The sequence below is a fragment of the Sander lucioperca genome, chromosome 9, assembly GCF_008315115.2.
Source record: "Sander lucioperca isolate FBNREF2018 chromosome 9, SLUC_FBN_1.2, whole genome shotgun sequence".
Classification (NCBI taxonomy): Eukaryota; Metazoa; Chordata; class Actinopteri; order Perciformes; family Percidae; genus Sander; species Sander lucioperca.
In genome coordinates, this window is record NC_050181.1 from 1,411,450 (window position 1) to 1,432,183 (window position 20,734).

The 20,734-nt window shown below is 41.1% G+C and overlaps 1 protein-coding gene across 4 annotated transcripts in view; it reads left to right on the forward strand.

Annotated features, from left to right (window-relative positions):
• Nucleotides 1-17,837, forward strand: part of xrn1 (5'-3' exoribonuclease 1) — a 29,826-nt gene extending 11,989 nt beyond the window's left edge. Inside the window, exons 18-42 of one of the 4 annotated variants that reach the window (XR_004898190.1) lie at nt 10-113; nt 1,076-1,210; nt 1,451-1,613; nt 3,511-3,624; nt 4,277-4,375; nt 4,506-4,621; nt 5,175-5,321; nt 5,563-5,652; nt 5,800-5,935; nt 7,644-7,700; nt 7,995-8,127; nt 8,286-8,355; nt 8,475-8,670; nt 9,072-9,161; nt 9,272-9,343; nt 10,265-10,309; nt 10,657-10,737; nt 10,997-11,134; nt 11,840-11,966; nt 12,108-12,280; nt 12,363-12,479; nt 13,742-13,847; nt 14,180-14,361; nt 14,514-15,180; nt 15,234-17,837. Coding sequence is in view for 3 of the 4 variants with exons in the window: in XM_031287702.2 (XP_031143562.1) it covers nt 10-113; nt 1,076-1,210; nt 1,451-1,613; nt 3,511-3,624; nt 4,277-4,375; nt 4,506-4,621; nt 5,175-5,321; nt 5,563-5,652; nt 5,800-5,935; nt 7,644-7,700; nt 7,995-8,127; nt 8,286-8,355; nt 8,475-8,670; nt 9,072-9,161; nt 9,272-9,343; nt 10,265-10,309; nt 10,657-10,737; nt 10,997-11,134; nt 11,840-11,966; nt 12,108-12,280; nt 12,363-12,479; nt 13,742-13,847; nt 14,180-14,361; nt 14,514-14,870 (3,048 nt within the window). In the remaining variant the exon portion in view is untranslated. Of the gene's footprint in view, nt 1-9; nt 114-1,075; nt 1,211-1,450; nt 1,614-3,510; nt 3,625-4,276; nt 4,376-4,505; nt 4,622-5,174; nt 5,322-5,562; nt 5,653-5,799; nt 5,936-7,643; nt 7,701-7,994; nt 8,128-8,285; nt 8,356-8,474; nt 8,671-9,071; nt 9,162-9,271; nt 9,344-10,264; nt 10,310-10,656; nt 10,738-10,996; nt 11,135-11,839; nt 11,967-12,107; nt 12,281-12,362; nt 12,480-13,741; nt 13,848-14,179; nt 14,362-14,513 lie in introns of all 4 variants that reach the window. The other 3 variants (XM_031287702.2, XM_031287712.2, XM_031287720.2) reach the window with 3 other exon arrangements.
• The last annotated feature ends 2,897 nt before the right edge of the window (nt 17,838-20,734 follow it).

Genomic DNA, 20,734 nt, shown 5'->3' on the forward strand with positions numbered 1-20,734 from the left:
CCTCGTTAGGGATGTGATGATGTTGCTGCACAAGTACTGGGGAAGTCGGTGTTCGTCAACTGGCCACATCTAGAGGAAGCTCGCATCATTGCAGTGTCAGATGGCGACGTCAAGTAAGAATTACTATCAGGCCAATGATGGCAGTAATAATAGTAGTATGTGTTGAATGTGTCTAATGGAAGTTTGTTTTGGATTATCACATGGTTTTCTCAATCTGGAAAGATTCACCCTATGTATTAAAAATCAATGTATGAAGTAAAATGTTATTGCCATTTTATTAGAATTTCTGTGGTTTTATGTTATTAGATTTTTCAGTCAATAAGAACTGAAAAGATTCTTGATGGAAAAGACGCACCCCCATGATAACTCTGTGGATGCTGAAAAAGAGATCCTTTTAGATTCTACTGCCGGGGGGTGCCAAATTCTACACAAAGTGGCTTTAACATATCAGATGGTGAAACCTCACCCACGATCACCAATTGTAACGACCGAAGAGGGAAAAGTTACATAGTATGCCTTTTAAGCTAGCACAAATTTCCGTCTTTGTATCGGTGAGTCACAGCCTGACAAGCTGGGAACTCACCATTGGCAGGGCTCAATCCGAGGGGCGGGATAAACGGTTGTCTTTCAAATTCCTTCTGCACGCAATAGGATAGCGCTACAACCAACAAGAGCAATGCTAGTTAATAGATTAAACTTTTGCTGTTTCCAGTCGGCAAAACTCCGAACACATCTTCCTTTTTTAAGAATGACTTCAGTGCTTAACTCCAAGTCTTCCAGAGTCGCGGCCAAAGCCGATTCAAAAGGCCGCTGTTCACCACCTGCAGCAGCAGCCATCTTCTTTGTTTTCAAGTAGCAGAGAATTCACGCGGAACCGTCGCAACTCTGCCGTCCTTATGTTAAGCCCGCCCACCGACTCTATACACAACGTGATTGGCCTGACCAGAATTTGGTTTTTCCAGCTCGCAAGCCAACGGGGAGTTGCTAATTACATTTGCTGCCGCTAGGGTGCGTCTAGATTTCTAGGCTAGGTGAGCCAGCTATTACAAGTGAAATCTTTCACTCTGTTTTGCAGGTTTTGTCTAGAGGAACCACCTGGTGTCCAAAGAGTGTATGACAGGCCCTCCACTCCTCCCCCCACCAAAGTCACCTGCCTGTCTGACAAGGAGCAGAAGGACTGGGTGAAGGATGTCCAGGGACTCACTGAACAGTAAGGCACAATGAACAACAAAACAATATACTTTTTACTCTTACTGTTTTCTGAATTCATAGAGAAACCCAGCTGTTTTAAAACATATTGCTGCCTTTCTCATGTCTTAGTGGCTAAGATACCTTTAAAGCCATTGTAATTGCACACTAGAAGGTTTTAAGTTTCTTGGTAATGTATTAAACCCAACAACAACATAATTGATATATACAGATGGTGAATGACAATTTCTTTTTCTCGCAGTTTCTTGAAGAGGAAAGGCATCATGGTGAATGAGACATCAGTGGTTTTGTACGGCCAGTTGCTGACAGGAAGGAAATACGTCCCCAAAGCCAACGGGGTGGTGGAACTTGAGAAACAGTGGGCCAAGCAGGTCCTGCCGTTTGCCTACCAGACTGTGGTTAAGGTACATGCATACACAAACAAGAAAGGAATATAAAGACAAACGTTTCATGGAAACCTGTGACCAATTATGCTTCATGAATGGAGTGCGGTGGCAGAAGTTCAGTCTGGTCGCCGGTTCACGTCCCGTACGGACCAAAGTACAGAGTGTGGGCTGGTAGCTCGGCTGGCGCTCGGGGCACCTTTTTATTTGTAAAAGAAATGCTTAAAACAAAAAATACCTTGGTTACGGTTAGTGACAGATTGTACTCCTTGTTAAAGTCCTTTGGTTCCATGAGGTTTATTCACTCAAGTACATACATACTGATACACAGTTGCAGTACTAGTCAGTCCTAGATTTTGTGCTAAGATGTGGTGTTTTCCAGCAGGGCCGCGAGGCGGCAGATAAAACAGCCCGAGCTGAGGAGTGCAGACGGGCTCAATCCATCTAAACTTTCAGATAAACCTTACAAATGACAAGTATATGTCTGTTAATGACGTAAGCAGTGTTTTGTGAAATGTGGCACACATACTCCAGGCCCAAGCACATGGTACTTTGTTTATTATACAGACATAGAGTAGAATGAAGGATTTTATTTCAAACTTTATATTGGTAAGATGTTTTAATTGTATATTGTCATCACTGATACAATTCAATTCAATTTTATTTATAGTATCAAATCATAACAAGAGTTATCTCGAGACACTTTACAGATAGAGTAGGTCTAGACCAAACTCTGTAGTTTACGAAGCCCCAACTATTACAGTGGTTGCCTCAAGAGCAAGCATTAGCAGTAGCTATTGCGACAGTGGCAAGGAAAAACTCCCTTTTTTGTTAGGAAGAAACCTCGGACAGACCCAGACTCTTGGTAGGCGGTGTCTGACGGCACCAGTTGGGGAAGTGGTGAATGGTGGCAATAATAGTCACAATAAAGATAGTGAAACAGTGATCACAATGGTAGTCGTAGTAGGTCATGTCATAGTAGGGTACAGCAGGGCGTTACGGGGTGTAGTGTGGCACAGCAGCCTGGGTGGACGCGGCAGGACGCAGTCGGACACTGCGGGGAATCGCAGAGCGTAGCAGGGTGTAGTAAGTCCATAGCGTCAGCTGCACCCAGGACCCCGGTGTAGGTGCCACCCAATTCCAAGGCGATGTTCTGGGTGAAGACAGGCATTTCTGGGACTAAGATGCACACAAAAGGAGACAAGTGAAAAGAGAGAAGAGGGAGCGGCTCATTGTGTCCTTGGAAGGAGCTTCCCACAGCAGTCTAGAGTTATAATAGCATAACTAAGAGAGGCAGGCTAAAGAGAGGGGCCCTGGACCGGGCTCGTACTCTCCCCTGCCGGAACGGGCTTGTACTTCCTGCCTCCCTCTACTCTACTCTACTATGCTGTAACTCCTCACTCCCTAACTATAAGCTTTATCAAAGATGATGGTTTTCAGTTTATTCTTAAATGTGGCGACGGTGTCAGCCCCCCGAACCCAAGTTGGGAGCTGGTTCCACAGGAGAGGAGCCTGATAGCTGAAGGCTCTGGCTCCCATTCTACTTTTAGAGACTCTAGGAACCACAAGTAGCTCTGAGTTCTGGGAGCGCATTGCTCTAGTGGGACAATAAGGTACTAAGAGCTCTTCTATGTATGATGGTGCTTGACCATTTAGTGCTTTGTAGGTCAGGAGAAGGATTTTAAATTCAATCCTGGATTTTACAGGAAGCCAATGCAGAGAAGCTAATACAGGAGAAATGTGATCTCTTTTGTTAGTTCTTGTCAGAACACGTGCTGCAGCATTCTGGATCAGTTGGAGGGTCAGATGCACATTCACATTGACATCTAGTTAATTGATAACGCTGAAGACTCTTTCACCACCTATGTCACCCACTCACTAACACACCCATATTCCATGTTTCCCTTCGTCTTCTCAGGACATCAAGGCCTTTTACTCGTGTCTGACCTGCTTTAAGAGCTTAGACGAGCTCTTTCCTCCAGCAACCACTGTCTTCATGGTGGGGAACCCTTACTACGGTGCCGTGGGCGAGGTACGTGATCTCTTTTCCGCTTCAGTCAGAGGATCACATCATTGTGGAAATAATGGACAGTCAAACACAGGAACTCACAAATTATCAAAACACATTTTTTTTACTTTTAAAAGTAATTATATATATATATATATATATATATATATATATATATATATATATATATATATATATATATATATATATATATTCTCTAAATAGACATTTTAATGAAAATCAGTTGTCTCTTGCCGCTTAATAAATCATAATTCATCATAATTATTACTGACCCACGTTTTTCTTGCTATCCTGGTTGGACATCAGGAAGTAAGAGAGGTTTGGGTCCTCTTTTAAACACATCCTAAAATAGTGTAATACTGAAGTGAACTTCAATTAGTAGTATTCAATAATGAATGGGTATGATAAACAAAATTCTATAATTAATACCAGAAAGCTAAAATAATCTATAAACAAGAGAACAATTTTTTTTTCTTCTGTACTCTCTCTCCTATATTAACTTGATTGCAATGTCTTGTTTTAAAAACTCCTCTGATCATAATGTTTTTTTATCTAGCAAGTGTTCTTGCTTGTGTGTCATTTTTGGAAAGCAACACATCGGCTCTTTTGCTTATTGAAATGAGAATCACCGTCTCTTTTATGACTTGCTTAACAGGTGCAAGACTCCAGCGATGTCATTAAAGACGGCCGGGTACGAGTGGTCTTCAATGTGCCGCATGAACCACAGCTGGAGCCCTTAATCCAGAATCAGCATGTAAGAGACACACACAGACTTGTGAAGTTGTTTAAGTGAGAAATGGTGTTGATCCTGAGAATATTTTCCATGCACACCCGTTTGAGCCTCACGCATGTACTGTATGCCTGCACGTCTTTGTATTTTGTAGAAGTACTGTGTGAAGTACAGCCCCGGGTACGTCCTGGCATCTCGTCTCGGCATCACCAGCTACCTTGTCTCCCGCTTCTCAGGAAGCATCTTCATTGGTAGAGGCTCTAAGAGGAAGTGAGTGGTTAAAGCTAAGATTTACATTACATTACATTACATTACATGTCATTTAGCTGACGCTTTTATCCAAAGCGATTTACAATTGCTATATATCAGAGGTCGCACGCCTCTGGAGCAACTAGGGGTTAAGTGTCTTGATGTATCGCAGTGGGAATTGAACCCGATCTCCCACACCAAAGGCATGTGTCATAGCCACTGCACCATCACCATATTTATTTATTTACTTACTATTCTGACATTTAGATCTTTTTTTAAATATGTAAAATGTTAAGAATTTGCACTTTCATGGTCTGTGTAAATCAGTAGTGAATGAAATCTTAGCGGACCATTGGAGATTGCTACCTTCACTCTCCCAGGCAAAAACCTTGTGTGCTTATATATATATATATATATATATATATATATATATAAATAAAACTGGTTAATGTGCCTATTTTTGGCATGGCTGTTCTGCATTTCCTTTGTATTAAAATGTTTGTTTCACTGAGCAGAACTTTATTTTTCCTCCTGTCTTTCTCTGCACCAATGTGTTCTTCTGCATTGTTTGCAGTCCCTGTGGAGAGCAAAAAGCTAACGTCGGCCTGAACCTCAAGTTCAACAAGAAGAATGAGGAGGTTCCTGGATACACCAAGAGAACTGAAAAGGAGTGGCTCTACTCTGCTGCTGTGGAGGAACTACTGGCCGAATACCTGGACAGGTAAAAAATGAATAAAAACTGTGAGAACATTTATTCATCTTCCGTCAGGCGGCGGTTAACGGAGTCCTAAATTCTTCAACTGTTTGAGTGCGATAGCGGCATGGACAGTTTGGTTGCATTGAAATGTGTTGAATTCTTGTTTTTAACTTCATACAGTCTAAAATAGTGTATGTTTGAATAAATAGTTTGTTAAATGTTGCAGTATTTTAACATTTTAAATATTTTTTTTATGCTTTTCTAGATTTTCTGAGGTGTTCAACTCAGTGTCAAGAAACGGTCATGATGATGTTTTCTATGAAGATGACATTTGGCCTGAAGAGGACCAGAATGGGTAAAAGTCTCAGCCTAAATAAGCTCCAGAACATTTCCTCTGGATCTACTTCTATTGAACTTTTTTTTTCAGCAATCACAGTTCTGAATTAATTGAATTGATAGTGTATTTATTGGTGATATCTGATACTGATGGACCCCCCCACAGGGCGGAGAGGGTTGCTGAAATCACCTCATGGTTGAAAAGTCACCCAGTGAGCTCCATCGGCAGGACTTCATGTGACCTACAGGTGCTGGACTCTGCCATCGTGGAGCGGATCGAGGAAGCAGTGGAGAAAGCCAAGGTGACTGACATACACAGTCTCAAACTACAGGAACTATAGGTGCTTTACGACACAGGTTCTAAGGTATTTTTAAGTACCCAGAACTATTTTAAAGGAACTGGGTTAGAAGGTTCCTTCAGCCGATTGTTGTGCGTGTTTCCTCCACGATCTAAAGAGCTGTGAAGATTAGGCAAATTAGTCCACCGACATATAAAGGCGCTGACACACCAACCCGATTATCGGCCGTCAGACAGTCTGGCGAGGTCGGTGACCCGAGTCTGTTTGGTGTGTTCCGTGCCGTCGTCAGTTGGAGGAGCCGTTGGCGTTCATTTGGGCCGATTTGACTTGTTGAATCGGACAATGGGCAGTCGGACTCGATGACCAATTACCGGAAATGACGAGCGGGATGAGCATGACGAACGCCTCTGAAAATCTTACGAAAATCTTTTAAACTGACCTTTGTCGATCTGAAATGAAGACAGATTCAGCAACTGCACAGACCCACGTTGTGCGTTCATCCAATCAGCTGCTGGTTTTCATTTTTTGGGCGACAATACAGATTAGCGCCGCCTGCTGTTATGGAGACGTATTACGTCTCGCGCACACGCAGAACGTACGCTCAAGTGGGCGTCACTTTGGTGTGTTCCGAGGCACTTTTATGACCAACTCGGGGAGACTGATCAGTCCGACTGCCTTTTCTGCCGACAGTCGGTCGTCGGGTTGGTGTGTCGGAGCCTTAAAGCAACATGACGGGATGAGGGCTGCTGGTGGTCGCAGGGGTAAACGCACTGTGCAGCCTGCAGTTCAGTGTGCCCGCCCATTTCATCTAAAAAAAAAAACACAGATAAAATAGATTTTGTTTCACTTGTGCCTTAGATCGTAACCGCTGAGAAACCATCAGAAAATAAGGTTTTGTTTCTCTCATTCAAAGCACCGCCATGTGCCCAATCTCTTTCTTTATCTCTGTCTTTTAAAAAAAATATTCCAAAAGTACTTCCTTGTTTTATGAATGAAGCGGTTGGCGAGTTAAAGCAGCCGTGCTGTGTGTGTTTGACCAACCAGCGACGGTCAACCATGCAAACCCCACACCCAATGTTCCTGTACTTTCAGAAAGTACTACCTTCTGATCAGGGGGTTTTCGGGGGAGAAATAAAGCCCCCCCCCCCCCCCAGAACTTAAATAAGACCCTGGTCGCTGCAGTCGAAACTCAACGAGTTCCTCAGAAGGTTCCTAGTTCCGCAGACGAAAAGCACCTATTATAAGAAGTAGAAATGGCCCGATACCATTTTTTGCTTACCGATTCTGATACCTGAACTTGCGTATCTGCCGATACCGAGTACCGATCCGATACCAGTGTGTCATATATTTTATTATGTTTTAACAACTGTATACTACCATCCCTGTATGGATGTGATATGATCTTTGTTGTCGGCCTGGCTCAGGTTAAACTCTTTGTGAAACATGAACAAACACAAACAACGCCCCAGAATTTTCTTTTATTCTCCAGTTTGACAGTCAGTCATAACGGAAAAAGAACATAAATAAACTACTTTAACGTAGATTTTCTTTAGGGCTTTATTACGTGGTATCGGATCGGTGCATTAACTCCATTACTTACAGATACTGGTATCGGCTCATCTCTAATAAGAAGTTCTCTCTATGTGAACTCACTGTCCCTCAATTCACACATCTCTCTATCGCTGTGTCACTCCCACCATCCTTCTCTTAGGTGAAGAAGAGCACCAAGAAAGTCCGTGTGACAGTCAAGCCTCATCTCCTCTTTAGGGTGAGTACATTTTGCTTCTTCTTTTTTGTCTATTGTGATCCTAAATGGGATGTCTTTTGGTTCTGGACTGTTGGTTGGAAATAAACAATTAATTTGAAGATGTTACTTTGAGCTTTAGGAAATTGTGAAGGGCATCATTTTAACATATTATTGACCAAACAATAAATCAATTGAAAAGATAATTGGCAGATTAATAACAATAATGAATGATAATTGAAATAGTCGAGCCCTATATACTGTACATGTTTACAAAGTATTGGAACATGTAATATGAATGCCTGTGTTTGTGTGTAGCCCTTGGAGCAGCAGCAGGGAGTGATTCCGGACCCGGATGCAGAGTATCGCCTGTTTGACAGAGTCATCAACACCAGGGAGGGCTTCACCGTCCCACTGGGACTCAGAGGAACCGTCATCGGCATTAAAGGAGGTGAGGACATTTCTTTCATCCTGATTTCTCCATATTGTTTAAAATTCTACCAGAGCTTCAGCACCTTTTGTAAGGGTATGATGCATGTCAATGATATAAAGGAGAAAATATAAATGTAACATATAATTCTCACAGTTTTATATTGTGTCTGTCTTCAGCGGATCGTGAGGCAGAGGTTCTCTATGAAGTGCTTTTTGATGAAGAATTTGCTGGAGGTCTCTCTATCAGGTAATCACACTCAGTGGATCTGCACTAACTGCTAGATAGAATAGAATAGTATAGAAGTAAAAGCCTTCCACTCCACACCCAAATGATTTCAAACTAGACATGCCTCCTTTTGTCCTCAGGTGTACTTCACCTCGTTGTTACCGCCTCCCTCCCTGCGCTCTCATTAACTTTACCCACGGAACGCGAGTGGATCAAACCTCCCACAAACTCACCGCCATCGTCAAACCTCAGCCCGCCACAGCCGCAAACTTCAACTCACATCGCCAGTTGTCCGGCCTGAACCACTCTCCACGTTCACCCTTTATACCCACACAGGTAAGGGTTTTCCTGATTGAACTCTTAATAAACAGTAAGAATGTTTATCGTCAGACTTCTAGTTGGTGGGTAGTCTTCCGGTAACAATTTTTTTTTCCAGGTTTCTTATTGGCCAACATCATCTTCTTCTTTGAGCTACTGTGGTTATATCGCCGCCTGTTGGCTTAGCATGCTTTTGACAGTGCTTCAATTGTGTTGTGAGATTTTTCTAGACTGTGCAAGTGTGGTATCGTTTTTATTTTAGAACAAACACAGGCAAAAAAAAAACCCAGTTTAAAAATAAAAAAACACTTATGTTTGTGTGGACCATGCCTCGGATGGCTCACCAAACCATTTTTTCTTCCTTTTCACACAAACTCTTTCTCTCTTTCTTTCTCCATTCCACCTCTCCACCCCTGTAGCATAACAATAAACATGGTATGGGGAAGGCAGCCTCCCAGGGCAACAGGAACTCTCCCTCTAAGGGTCCTATCCTGAAACAACAGTCCAAGGTAAGCACAGAGTCACCTGTATGTGTAAACCCTTCTCACTTCTATAGACCCTTTTAAATATGTGACCTTACAAAGATACATGTTCTAATGTTGTCTCTGTTCTTCTCCAGGAGTACAGTAATGTGTGGCAGTCTCTGCAGAACTCTGGTCCTCCTCTCAACCCTCCTGCTCACTGGCACAATGTACGTCTGTGTGTGAAAGTGTGTGTTTGAGGGCTTTTTTAAAATATTAAAGGTGCAGTAGGTAAGACTTATAACACTACCTTTCTGTCATATTTGCTGAAACTGACCCTATGTTCCAGTAGAATTACATGAAGCATGTAATTAAAAAAAAAAATCCAGCTCCTCTGGCACCACCTACAGCCTGTAGTGCAATTTGCAAAAATCCACAGCTCCCTGTTGAGATGCACCTATCAATCTCTGCTCATGCACACGCAAACGCATTCATTCTCCCTTGTGGGGGGAGGGGCTTAGGAGACCGTTTTGGGCTTTAACGGAAAGGGAGGAGGGACTTAGAAGTTGTCGATGTTCACATTTTGTGGCTAAGTCCTGGATCTTCACAGTCCTACCTACGGCACCTTTAATAGTGAGAAAAGACTAATATGGTGCTGGCCCTCTCCAGAACTTGTTATACACATGTCAAGTTATTTTAACTTTAAACAGGCTTACATTTCTGCGTAATTAAGAGCATTGTGCAACCATAGACTGTCAGCTTCATTCAGCCTGGCTCAGCTCCATCCACGCTCCACCTCTTTGCCAGATTTTTAGATTAGCCGACGTCAGGCACTGCCAAGATGGCAAAGGCCGGAGCAACCGGGAGACCCCCACTTTGAGCTTCATTTTGGCTCTTCAGAAACCTGTGAGGGACATCACGGAGACCCTGTCCATCTTTTATACAGTCTAGGGTTCAAACCCCCATAACATGGTCTTGTGTAGCAGTTACACATGCACAGTTGTGCTTATAAAGGGAATACAAATCATAAAAAGCATTTCTGGTATGATTTGAAAATGTCTCTATGGGATTTAAAACTTATGGAACTTCTTCCACTTAGTGTTAGTTTTAAAACCCACTCAAAGCAAAACGGTGTGTGTTTCCAACTCTAGGAAGGACTTTCCCAACAGCGGAAGAACCAGCACTCTAACGAAGCTGTAAGTACACACCTGCTGGCTCACAAAACTGACAGGTCATAAGCTGGAGAGCAGGATGAGGCTGACAATCTCACACATAACTCAGATTTAAGCAGTTTATTAACCTGAACTGCACGTGTGGGAGAATATATAAATGCGTGTTACAGCAATAATAATATATAAAGAATGCTGTTGGACTAGAGTGATATGCGTACATTGTTTTATGTATATTTATGTGTGTTTGTGTGTACAGTAAGCTGTATTGGTGTTTTTGGATGCAGACCTTTGCTTTAATGTATAAGTGATATGTGATATTCATGTGTGTGAATATGTGCCTAGAATATTGATGGTTTGTGCATACTTTACAGGCCCCAGTTGGTGGCATCAGACTGTTGAAGAAAAATGAAGATGTCAACTCCCTTTTCCCCCCACAGAACACAGCCAATAAGGTACACACACACACACACACACACACACACACACACACACACACACTTTCTCCTTTTTCCTAGCCGATTTTTCTTCTGATCACTTTATGTGCGTCTCCGAGTTGTAAGGGACAGTGCAAGTGTCTAGGCAATGTCACCCAGTGGCTTGTTTTTAACCACAATGGTCAAAATCTTTTTTTAAATATGTCCACAGTGTATTTGTAAAGAAATGTCTCCCCACTTCCACGCTTCTGTCTCTCCACATATTTCTCTGACTTAGGCTACGACTGAGTTTGAGGACCTGATAGCCGGTCTCAAGATCTCCACGGGTAACCAGCAGACCCCGCCCCCTCCAGCTCCTCCACAAGCACCCGCCAGCCAGTCAGATGGCCCGTTGTCTCCGCAGTCCTTCGCCATGGTGAGTATCACAGATAAAGATAGCTTAAGATGACAGTCTAATAAGTAGACTAAAAGTAAAATAATTACTTTTTTCCCTCTTTTTTCCCCCATTAAAAACAACACTGACATTATGAAAATAAACTGGCATTTAATGGGTTAAAATTCTGGAATGAATATTTGACAGTGATGATCCTCCACAAAATCATCTTCAGCCAAGCTTATGTGTTTTACAATTTACAAACAAAAGCGAGCAAAGATTGAGCAAATGATCCAGACAGCAGTCAAGATTTCCTTGTTGTGATTTTGCAAAGTCACTGCAGCTGGCTAACACACTGCTAATCATGTCAGCTGTAGCTTTTGATATGAAAACGATAATAGTACAAACGTTCAGAATGTTCAGTGAACAGACTAATTGGCTGACCAATGTGTGTGATTAAGTCCAACTTTAATGACTTTGTTCAGGCCTCTTCAACAATTTGTGGCCATGTGTTCTCTTTCTATTCTATCCTGATTTTATAATGAAATGGCCTTAATAGTTTTTAAACTTTTTACTTGAATGCATATGATGATCATCACTGTACACAAAAACAGAACCTGTTCCTTGAAATCCTCTAGAACATGCATGTGTGCACCATCATTTAACTTCAATCCAGTCATTGTGTCGCTTCTCACTAGGACAGGTCAAAATAATTGAACTGGGTTTGTTTCCTGTCTGTTTTTGCAGAAGGGAACCCTGATGCTGAAGGAGATGCTGAAGATTGCCGGTGCGGGAACAGGAAGTCCCTCTTCTCAGGAGGCAGATAGCACCGGTGGCCAGCAGCAGAACAGGAGACGATCATCCAAGAAACTAGGTATGTACTACACCACAAGCAAATGTACTGCAACCAGATTTACATACCCATGAAGAGGATGCTCACCTGTCTATAAGCAACTTAAACCATGGTTTTTATGTTTGTTTTTTTCCCCTTTCATCCCATTTTCTCTCTTTCCAGCAGCAAATATGAACGCCCCACACGGTGATGCAGCTGCAATGGCGTCTCCCGCATTGGCTGTTTCTGCTAACCTCTCCAACGCTGGGCTGACCAGTAAGGTGTCAGAGCTGACGTGTGTCTGCGTGGGGTTAGGAATGGCACCACCCGATTTCAGCTACATAGGCAACAGACAGGTGACTGGTGTAGATATATGCCAGATGGTTGTGCGTGCATACATGTGTGAGCATATGTGTAAGTTGTCTTCTGTCTCCACAGGGTCGCACAGTAGTGTGTCAGGTGAAGCTGTCCAATGGGTTGATGGTTCACGGTCCCCAGTGCCAATCAGAAAATGATGCCAAGGAAAAAGCTGCTTTCTTTGCCCTCCAACGACTGGTACAACACACAAATTAGTGTTTATGTTTGTGAGAAAGTGTGCTTGCAATGGTTATTGGGCTGTGGAAGCCATCATATTTTGATCTATGGAAGTCAGAAATCATTCTTTTTGCTCCTCTGGCTCCCTCTTTAGGTCCTTTCTTTTCTTTCGCTTCGTTTTGTTGTCTCTGTCTATATCACTACAACTATTTCTATAGCACAACGTTCTATTTGTTTGTAAGTTTATTTGATTAGGACAATGCACATTAATCAACATTTCTGTAAATGCGCCAGTGTTAGCTAATTTTCAACTGTAGTCCTAATTACCTAGCACGCATGTCTTTATGGTGGGAAGAAACCAGAGCACCCGGAGGAAACCCTACGCAAACACGGGGAGAACATGCAAACTCCACACGGAAAGGCCCGGAACGACCTGGATTCGAACCCAGAACCTTCTTGCTGTGAGGCAGAAGTGCTAACCACTGAGCCACTGTGCTTGAGTTTCACCTCTTGTTGCTTCTATACTCTTTGGGTACATGTCAGGCGGGATGCAACGCAAACAAAATATCGCATAATTATCGCGAGACTTTCGGTATAATATCGCGCAACGTGATATCGCGATAACGATATTGAGTCGATATATCTTGCACCCCTGGTCCCTGACTTAGTGGGCATCCAGACCAGCCCTGTGTTAAAACTACGCAAAGGGTTGTAGGTGCCGTGCTGTTTCAGGATTCGGGAAGTCCCCCTTCAGTTACTGATCCATGAGGTTGAATTCTATCAGATGCCAAAACATTGAATAGCGTTTTTTAATACCTACCAGACACAACTCAGATTAAAATCCGGAAAGATATTATGCCAGCAATTGTTTTATCTTTCTTCGCAAGGATCGCGAGGTAAACGGTAGATACACTGTGCACGTTACAAAGTTATCGACCTGAAATGTGCACTTGCATGTATTTGAGTGGCCACCGCGGCAACTTTCCACAGTTCTTTTTTTTCTAAAAGTTTAAGAAAGTTGAGCTATGTTCAACTTTTTTGCCACAACCCTGTTTTTTTTTTTTCTTAAATTAACAGTAGCCCTCTGGCTGGTAACACTTGGTTGACAAACACTTTGTGATCATTCTGGATAACATTTAGCTATAGCTAAAACCTGTTTTTTCTTAAAGCAGCTGGTAAACTGATTACTTGGCTGTCCAATCTGTAAGGGAGTGTGAGTGCATAAGTAGGTATTATTGTACAGATCTACAATTAAAGCTTCCATGTCTCTTGCTCATCTGTAGAACTCAGTGGGATCTGGCTTCCCCCTCCCACCCCCTCTATACCCAGGAGTGGGGCAGATACGACCCCCACCCTTAGGAGCCATGGGCCCTGTCTTCAGCCAGCAAGGTCAGTCTTCTCTCCTTACATTTTAGATGGCCAGTGTGTGGTAGATTGTAGGGAGCTTTCTGTGGACCTGCAAGATTATTGTCAGCATGATTCTTCTTATCTACAATTCATTGGCCATTGTTTTCGGCATTGCCAAAAGTCATAAGCGTATATCACAACAAAATACATTTTTGCAGGATTTTGGAAATGCGTCTACAATTTGTGTCAACGTTTCAATCAGCGTCTTGTCTCACTTTATTTGTCTGTTCTCTAATTGTAATGTCTTTTTTGTCATTTGAGACTTTCTTGAGATGAAGAGCCCTATGGATAATGAGTTTGCTCTTCTTCTCCAGGTGGGTTGCTGTTGCCTCACCAGGGTTTTGGCCCTGCCCCTCTGTGGGGAATGCCGCTGCCTCCTCCCCACCATCAAAACCAGCCGTTCTACGGAGCAGCAGGAACCTTCCCTGGTGCCGCCCGCTCCCAGCCTGCCACAACAGTGCCCATCGGCTCACACAACCAATTTATTCCATTACAGGTAGACTTATATACGAACTGAGCATTCAAGATTTTGCTGTATTTCTATTTTGTGTCGTGTTCCTTCTGTTATTTATTTATTTTTTTAATGCTGATAAAGTAATGCTACAATCATGGTAACCTAGCTTTCCGCTTGTCCTCTGACCTTAACAGGTGACTAAGAAGCGAGTCTCGGCCAACAAGAAGAACCAGGACACTCGGGAGTTTTACAGCGCCGCCCACATTGTGACCAGAAACGAATCACAGAAAGCCCACAACCAGCACAGCCAATCTCTGGCTCAGGGTGGACCCCAGGGCGGTAAAGTCGACCAGCCGCACCAATATGCCGCCAACATCAACCCCTCCTCGTCCAGTCCTGGCCAAGTAGACGGCGTTGCCACGACGAATGCAGTCCCGCACACACCCCCTCGACAAAACGTCCCAGCCACGGGCCACACCCCTGGCTCCTCCGGCAAGAGGAAGCACAGAAAGCTGGCTGTCAACTTTGAGGCAGCCAAAGTCTCTGAGTGATGAGCTGTTGTGTGTGTGGCTGGCTCTGTGTGAGGAGAGAGAGGTGTGTTTGGTGTTTTTAAGCTGCTGTTTTAAAGCCTGACTCAGCATCTCTGATCAAAACCTCATCAATGTGAAAGTCTCTTTTCACTCTTTGCACTTGAGCAAACTAAATAATGCCCACTTTTACTCCAAACACAACAACACAGAATTCCATTGTCCCTTCGCCTCTTCTCGTGAGATCAGAGTTAGGTCCTAACCTAAGGTAACCTGGCTATTGTAGTTTTGCGTCCCCTCTGAGATGTTGCCTTCTTATGCTTGTGTGTGGCCAGTGTGAGCCTACAGTGTGTAATTGAGTAAGGTGCATCTGGGATGCGGCCCTAGCTCTTTTTTTCCCTTTCTTCTTTGGGTCTAAAATTGGTTGATTTAGTAGATAAATCCCTCTACTTAACATAATTGATTGATTGATTAAAGTCTTTGTTTCTTAGAAAGAAAAATAATTATTTCCTATGGTTGTTGATGAGCTTGGTCGGGTTACATATGCATAGTAGTAAAGAAGATCCAGTGAAGTGAAACTGCCTTTTTAAAAGTGCATCGTCTTCATTAAATATGCCTTTTAGAGAAAATCCAAGTGGCAAAAAAAAAAAGACATACCAGCACGTTGAAACCAAATAATTAGCTTAGAGGAAAACAAAAAGAACAGGAACTAAAACCTTAACTTTTTTTTTTTTTTTTTTACAAAGTTTTCTGTCTGAGCATTCTTACAGCCCATATAATTAGAAGTCAATGTTATTTCTTTTATTATTTTTTTTTTACCTCCTACAGCTCCTCGTGTCAGTCTTAGCACTGTCCTTCTACACCTCTTTAAGATGTTGCTTTGGATGCTTACAGCTGAGAGGCCGGAGAGTTTTCACTGACTTGAGGAGCTGCTATTGCCTTCGTAGACTGAGAACACAGTGCGGATTTATCACGCTCCTTGTCACACAGTGCGGAGAATCCTTGGCGTTTTGGAAACCCTCTTCAATCAATAGATTTTGGTTCTCAGGGACATGTACTCTTTATACTTTAGCCTCAGATTTGCACTGCAGCGGCAACTGCTTCCTGCTTTTCCTCCTGAATACTTTAGGACATACTAAGTTATTTAATGTACGTCTTTTAGAAAACTAGTTTGACTGCATGCGATGCTGTGTTGGCCGTGTTTTTGTTCTTTAGGTTGGCGTTAGTGTATTAATTATGCATAAACAATTGGCCTTCTGTCATGGCTTTGCTTGTACATACTGATCACAGTTTCTGAAGCATTACATCCATTTGTATCGAAATACATCCGCTCTGTCAGGTTTGGATCAGTGGTGTTAATCAGGCCAACAGTGATTGATATCTGTTTTAATGTTTCCGTTTGTCAAACTTGATGGGAAATGATCACAAAACAGCCTTTTCTTTCCTTTGGACTTTTTGACACCTCGCTGCATTTTTATATATTTTTTTTTTTTATGGTTTGTTAACGACACCGCCAAAGTCAAAAGATGATCAATGCACACTGCCCGCAATCGATCAGAATTATGAAACATTGGTATAATAAACACACATACACACTACACGTGATGATATTGCCACTGCAGAGCAGTTTTACACCAGCATATAACCCAGTCAAATTCCACTTGGTGTTCAAATTGCCAGAAGCTTTTTTTTATATATATATATTTGTCCATTTCAATTTTATAAACTGGACCATGTGAGAAAGTCCTAATTTTTATTGTTGCAGTTTCCAAAAGCAACCTGATACAAAGTCAGTCTTTCAGTTTTTAATTGTACGGGGGCAGGAGATCATGGCTGATTCTACACAGGTGCAACAAAAACAATGCTCTTGCTTCCACAAATGTATTTTTTGAAACTGCTAAGATTAGACACGTTTTTCTTGCGAATATGGGAGCTCACACAGTTTATAGTAGTATGTACTTTTGACATCTTAAATTGAAGTACAAGCCAACAATTAGGATCTCATGGATTGTCTGACGATGCGTGACTGATGTCACATACAGTAGAGTTTCTTTTCGTCCAAAGTTTTCATTTCAGTATGACACTTGTGATATTCTAGTTGAGAGGTGTGTGGCGTAGGATTGGACAACCACACACGGCTGATAATTGATTAGCTTCCTTTACAACTTAATCAACTGTCTTAAGTGCAAAGAAAAAAAAGTAAGCATTGATGTACAGTGATGACATGCAGTCCCATAAGGGTTGAAAAATACCAATGTTTGTATCTGTGTAAATGCAGTCAAAGAGCATTGTAACAGTGTTACGTGATTAGTACTAATATATTTAAAACATTTATATCTACATTACGTGCCCGCTAAATTCAGTGTACTTAGTCTCTATGATGCTTTTTGGAACGTTCCTCCAGGTGTTGGTAGGTGGTTTTCTAAAGCTGTTCGGCTAACTTAAATTCTGGGCTTTCTTGTTCACCTCTGTGCACATCTGGACCTTTTCACACACACACACACGCATATAAAATCTTTCCATTTTAAAGATCTTTTTTCCTTTTAAAGCTATGGATTTTATGGATACCCTTTTTATAGACAGTCTTTGGGTCTTTTCTAAGCAAATTATTGTTTGAATAATGTTTGTGGTGGAGCTACAGTGATGGAAGCAGCTGCAGCTACTTACTAGTGTAAAGTGTCTTTGTCCTTGTTTTGAGGCACACAAGCGTACAGTGTGTTTGTGATTGCTGTTTCAAGGCTGATATCCTTACGCCAACCCTGGGACTCAAGTCTATAAGGCTCTGGTGCAATAAGGGGAGTTTTTAAAACATTTTGGAAATTGAAGCACACCTGTTGTATATCTGGGTATTTTTTTCTTTTTCTTTTTTCATTTTTTTTTTTTCTTGAAGAAAAAAAACTAGAGAATTCTCAATATAAAGAGAAAATGATTTGCTATTTTGATCCAGGAATGTGCTGTACATATCCATTTAATAAAGTAAATCTTTTGTTACAACATGGTTGCTTCTTTTTGGCATCAAAAACTGTGCTCACCATCAGTTCATTTTTTTCTGATATTTATTTTTTAGTATATTTCATTTGTTTTAGTATTTTTTGGGGGATTTACTCCCCCCAAAAACTACCACATGGGTTGTTTGTACAAGCTCACGACCCCATGTTTTAACTAGGGGTGCACGATTCAGAAAATGTCACGATTTCGATATTGATTTTCAGGCTCAAGATTCGATTCAAAAAACGATTCTCGATTTAAAAAAAAAAAAACGATTCACAGTATTGTAAATGTTACTTTTCCCATGTGATTGCAGTAGACATACAATTTAAAAAAAAAAAAAAAAAAAAAAAAAAGTATTAAATATGAATCGATTTTGAATCAGAGCTTGAATCCCGATTTGAATGTGAATCGATTTTTTTTTTTTTTTTTGCACACCCCTAGTTTTAACATTGCCTGAAGGCTACCATAGGTTCTACTGCACGCTTGGAAAGGGTGACAGAAGGGTTATTTAGTTAGCGGTTGTTAGCATAGTTGCTATCTGCATCCTCACCAGTAGATGCCATTAAATCCTACACACTGGTCCTTTAAGAGTGTTTTCATATGTGCCTGGTAGATGTCAACGTGTAATTTTAAACAGAAAATGAAAAGCAAAACCTGAGAATAATATTTACAGGTTTTGATAGACATAGAGTGAAGGGCACTGAAGGATTCACCACATAAAAAAAAAAGACATTTATTCAGTGAGCACCAGTCAGTCAGTACAAACGTTAATCTTTCCTTAGAAGCTCAAGTTTTGTTTAAACACTAAGTATAATCAGACATCAGGAAAACTACCACTTCTTATCAAAACATTTCATCAGCCAGGCAGGCCTATAATCATCTGGAACTACATCTCAATCAACGTTTGGTGAGAGAAAAATCTTAAATCATTTAGTGTGCATCATACAAAATCTACCTCTACAGAGTAAAAAAAAACAAAAACATCTTGACAATAACAACACATATATATATACACATGTTCCAACTTCATCCAAATTTGAAAATGAACTGGCTAGATGTTCACACTGTGCCCTGCTACTGTATAAATTAATACAAATCACACTTTGATTTTTGAACTCTAATACTAACAGTAAAGCACTGATGTTAATGTTGAAACTAGTTCATATCATTTATGAAGTAGCAGGACTAAAGTTCAGCAGAAAACAGGAAAGAAATTGTCCTGATTTGGACTTAACATTGGATTATGGGATGCCAATTAATGATGTATTAAACTGATACAACATAATGTAAACAAAGCTGGCGAGTCAACAAGTTTTCAGGAGGGGGGCGCCATACTACGCTTACGAATTAAGCATTTGATATTATCTGTGTACTCTCCTGCATTTGTAGCCTAAGGTTCTTGGTTAACATGGGTTGGTTCATTTAAAAAAAAAAAATTGTTTAGACTCTCTTTAATATTTGTTTAATATCTGTAGCTTCAACAGTTAGAGAGAAGACTTTAGTGGTCAAATGTTTTTGGTTAACTCCAGGCAGTTTTTTTTGTTGTTGTTTTTTTGGGCTGTTCAGTGGCCTGAAAAAAAAAATGGAGGTAATATAAGTGATGCTGTGATTGGTTGACTTTGCTATGAGGCAGTCATTTACCTACAGTCTATTTACATCTAAAATATGACAGTAAGACATGGACACTGATGTCAGACATTAAAGGGTCACTCAAATAAAACATCTGACAAAAGAAAGATCTCATTACCTGTGTACAGTATGTATTCCAAATGGTTCACATTGTGCTCATACTTTTGTTAACAAATCCCATTTAAAGACCAAAACCAACAATGAACTGATCCTGCTAATAACTATTCTTATTATAATTATTATTATTATGTGTGTATATGTGTGTGTAAAGCCTGCTATATATTTTTCCTCTGTGCCATTGAGCTTCATTGTTGTCCAAAAACTATTAAAAACACATCAATGAGCCACACTGTTGCTCACATGTTCCTTCATTACCATGAACACACACTGTAGTTCATTTTGACTCAATCACACATACGTCGTTCTGCTGATGCACCAAATGTTTATTACAGTTTTTCTTGATTGCTTTGACCTGCTTCCAATCCACTCGGTTTTCATCATCACTGTCTCAGCAGAGCAGAAGACACCTCTTGCAAATGTGTTAACCCTTTCTCATTGGATTGACACATTTTCCCCACCCTTTTGCAGAACAGTTAACACGGATGTCATTCAAGCAGTCCAAACTCCATTGTTTTAGCTATGGTAACCAAACAGAGACCATCTGTTCCTAACTATTAGAAACTATCTAGATCAGTATGAAATCACTGAAGCACCTGTTTGACACTCCTTCACACAAATCTTCAATTAGCAATCAGTCTGCAGGCCTTAAAGGTGCAGCGTCTGTGTTGTTCTTTGCCAACATGGATGGAAGAGGTCTAAGACAGAAGAGAGTATCAATAGTGGCTATTTCTTATACTCTACAGTAATAGATGTTTATACTTTACTGTAATAGATTTTATTTTTATTTTCTTAATTTCTTATACTCTAATAGAAATTATTTTGGTTTACATGTATTTTGTGTAATATTTACAGTATTTCAGTTTTTAGCCACAGTTTGAAATAAGAATCAATGGAATCAATAAAATTTGCATCAAAGCATTTCTGATTCTGGATCCAATTCTTTGCAAGAAGGCAAATTTGACAACAAATGGCACTGGCATGAAAGCTACGTACAGTAATAGGCTACAGTGACAAGCAATGGTGCACTGATTCGCACTGAGTGCTGTATTTTGTATTTTGTTGTCCACTGTGTAATGGTTGATTGGAAGAGCTCATACACTTGTTTGCAAGTTGTGTTGTTTGAAGGCAAAATTTTCTTTTGTTGCATA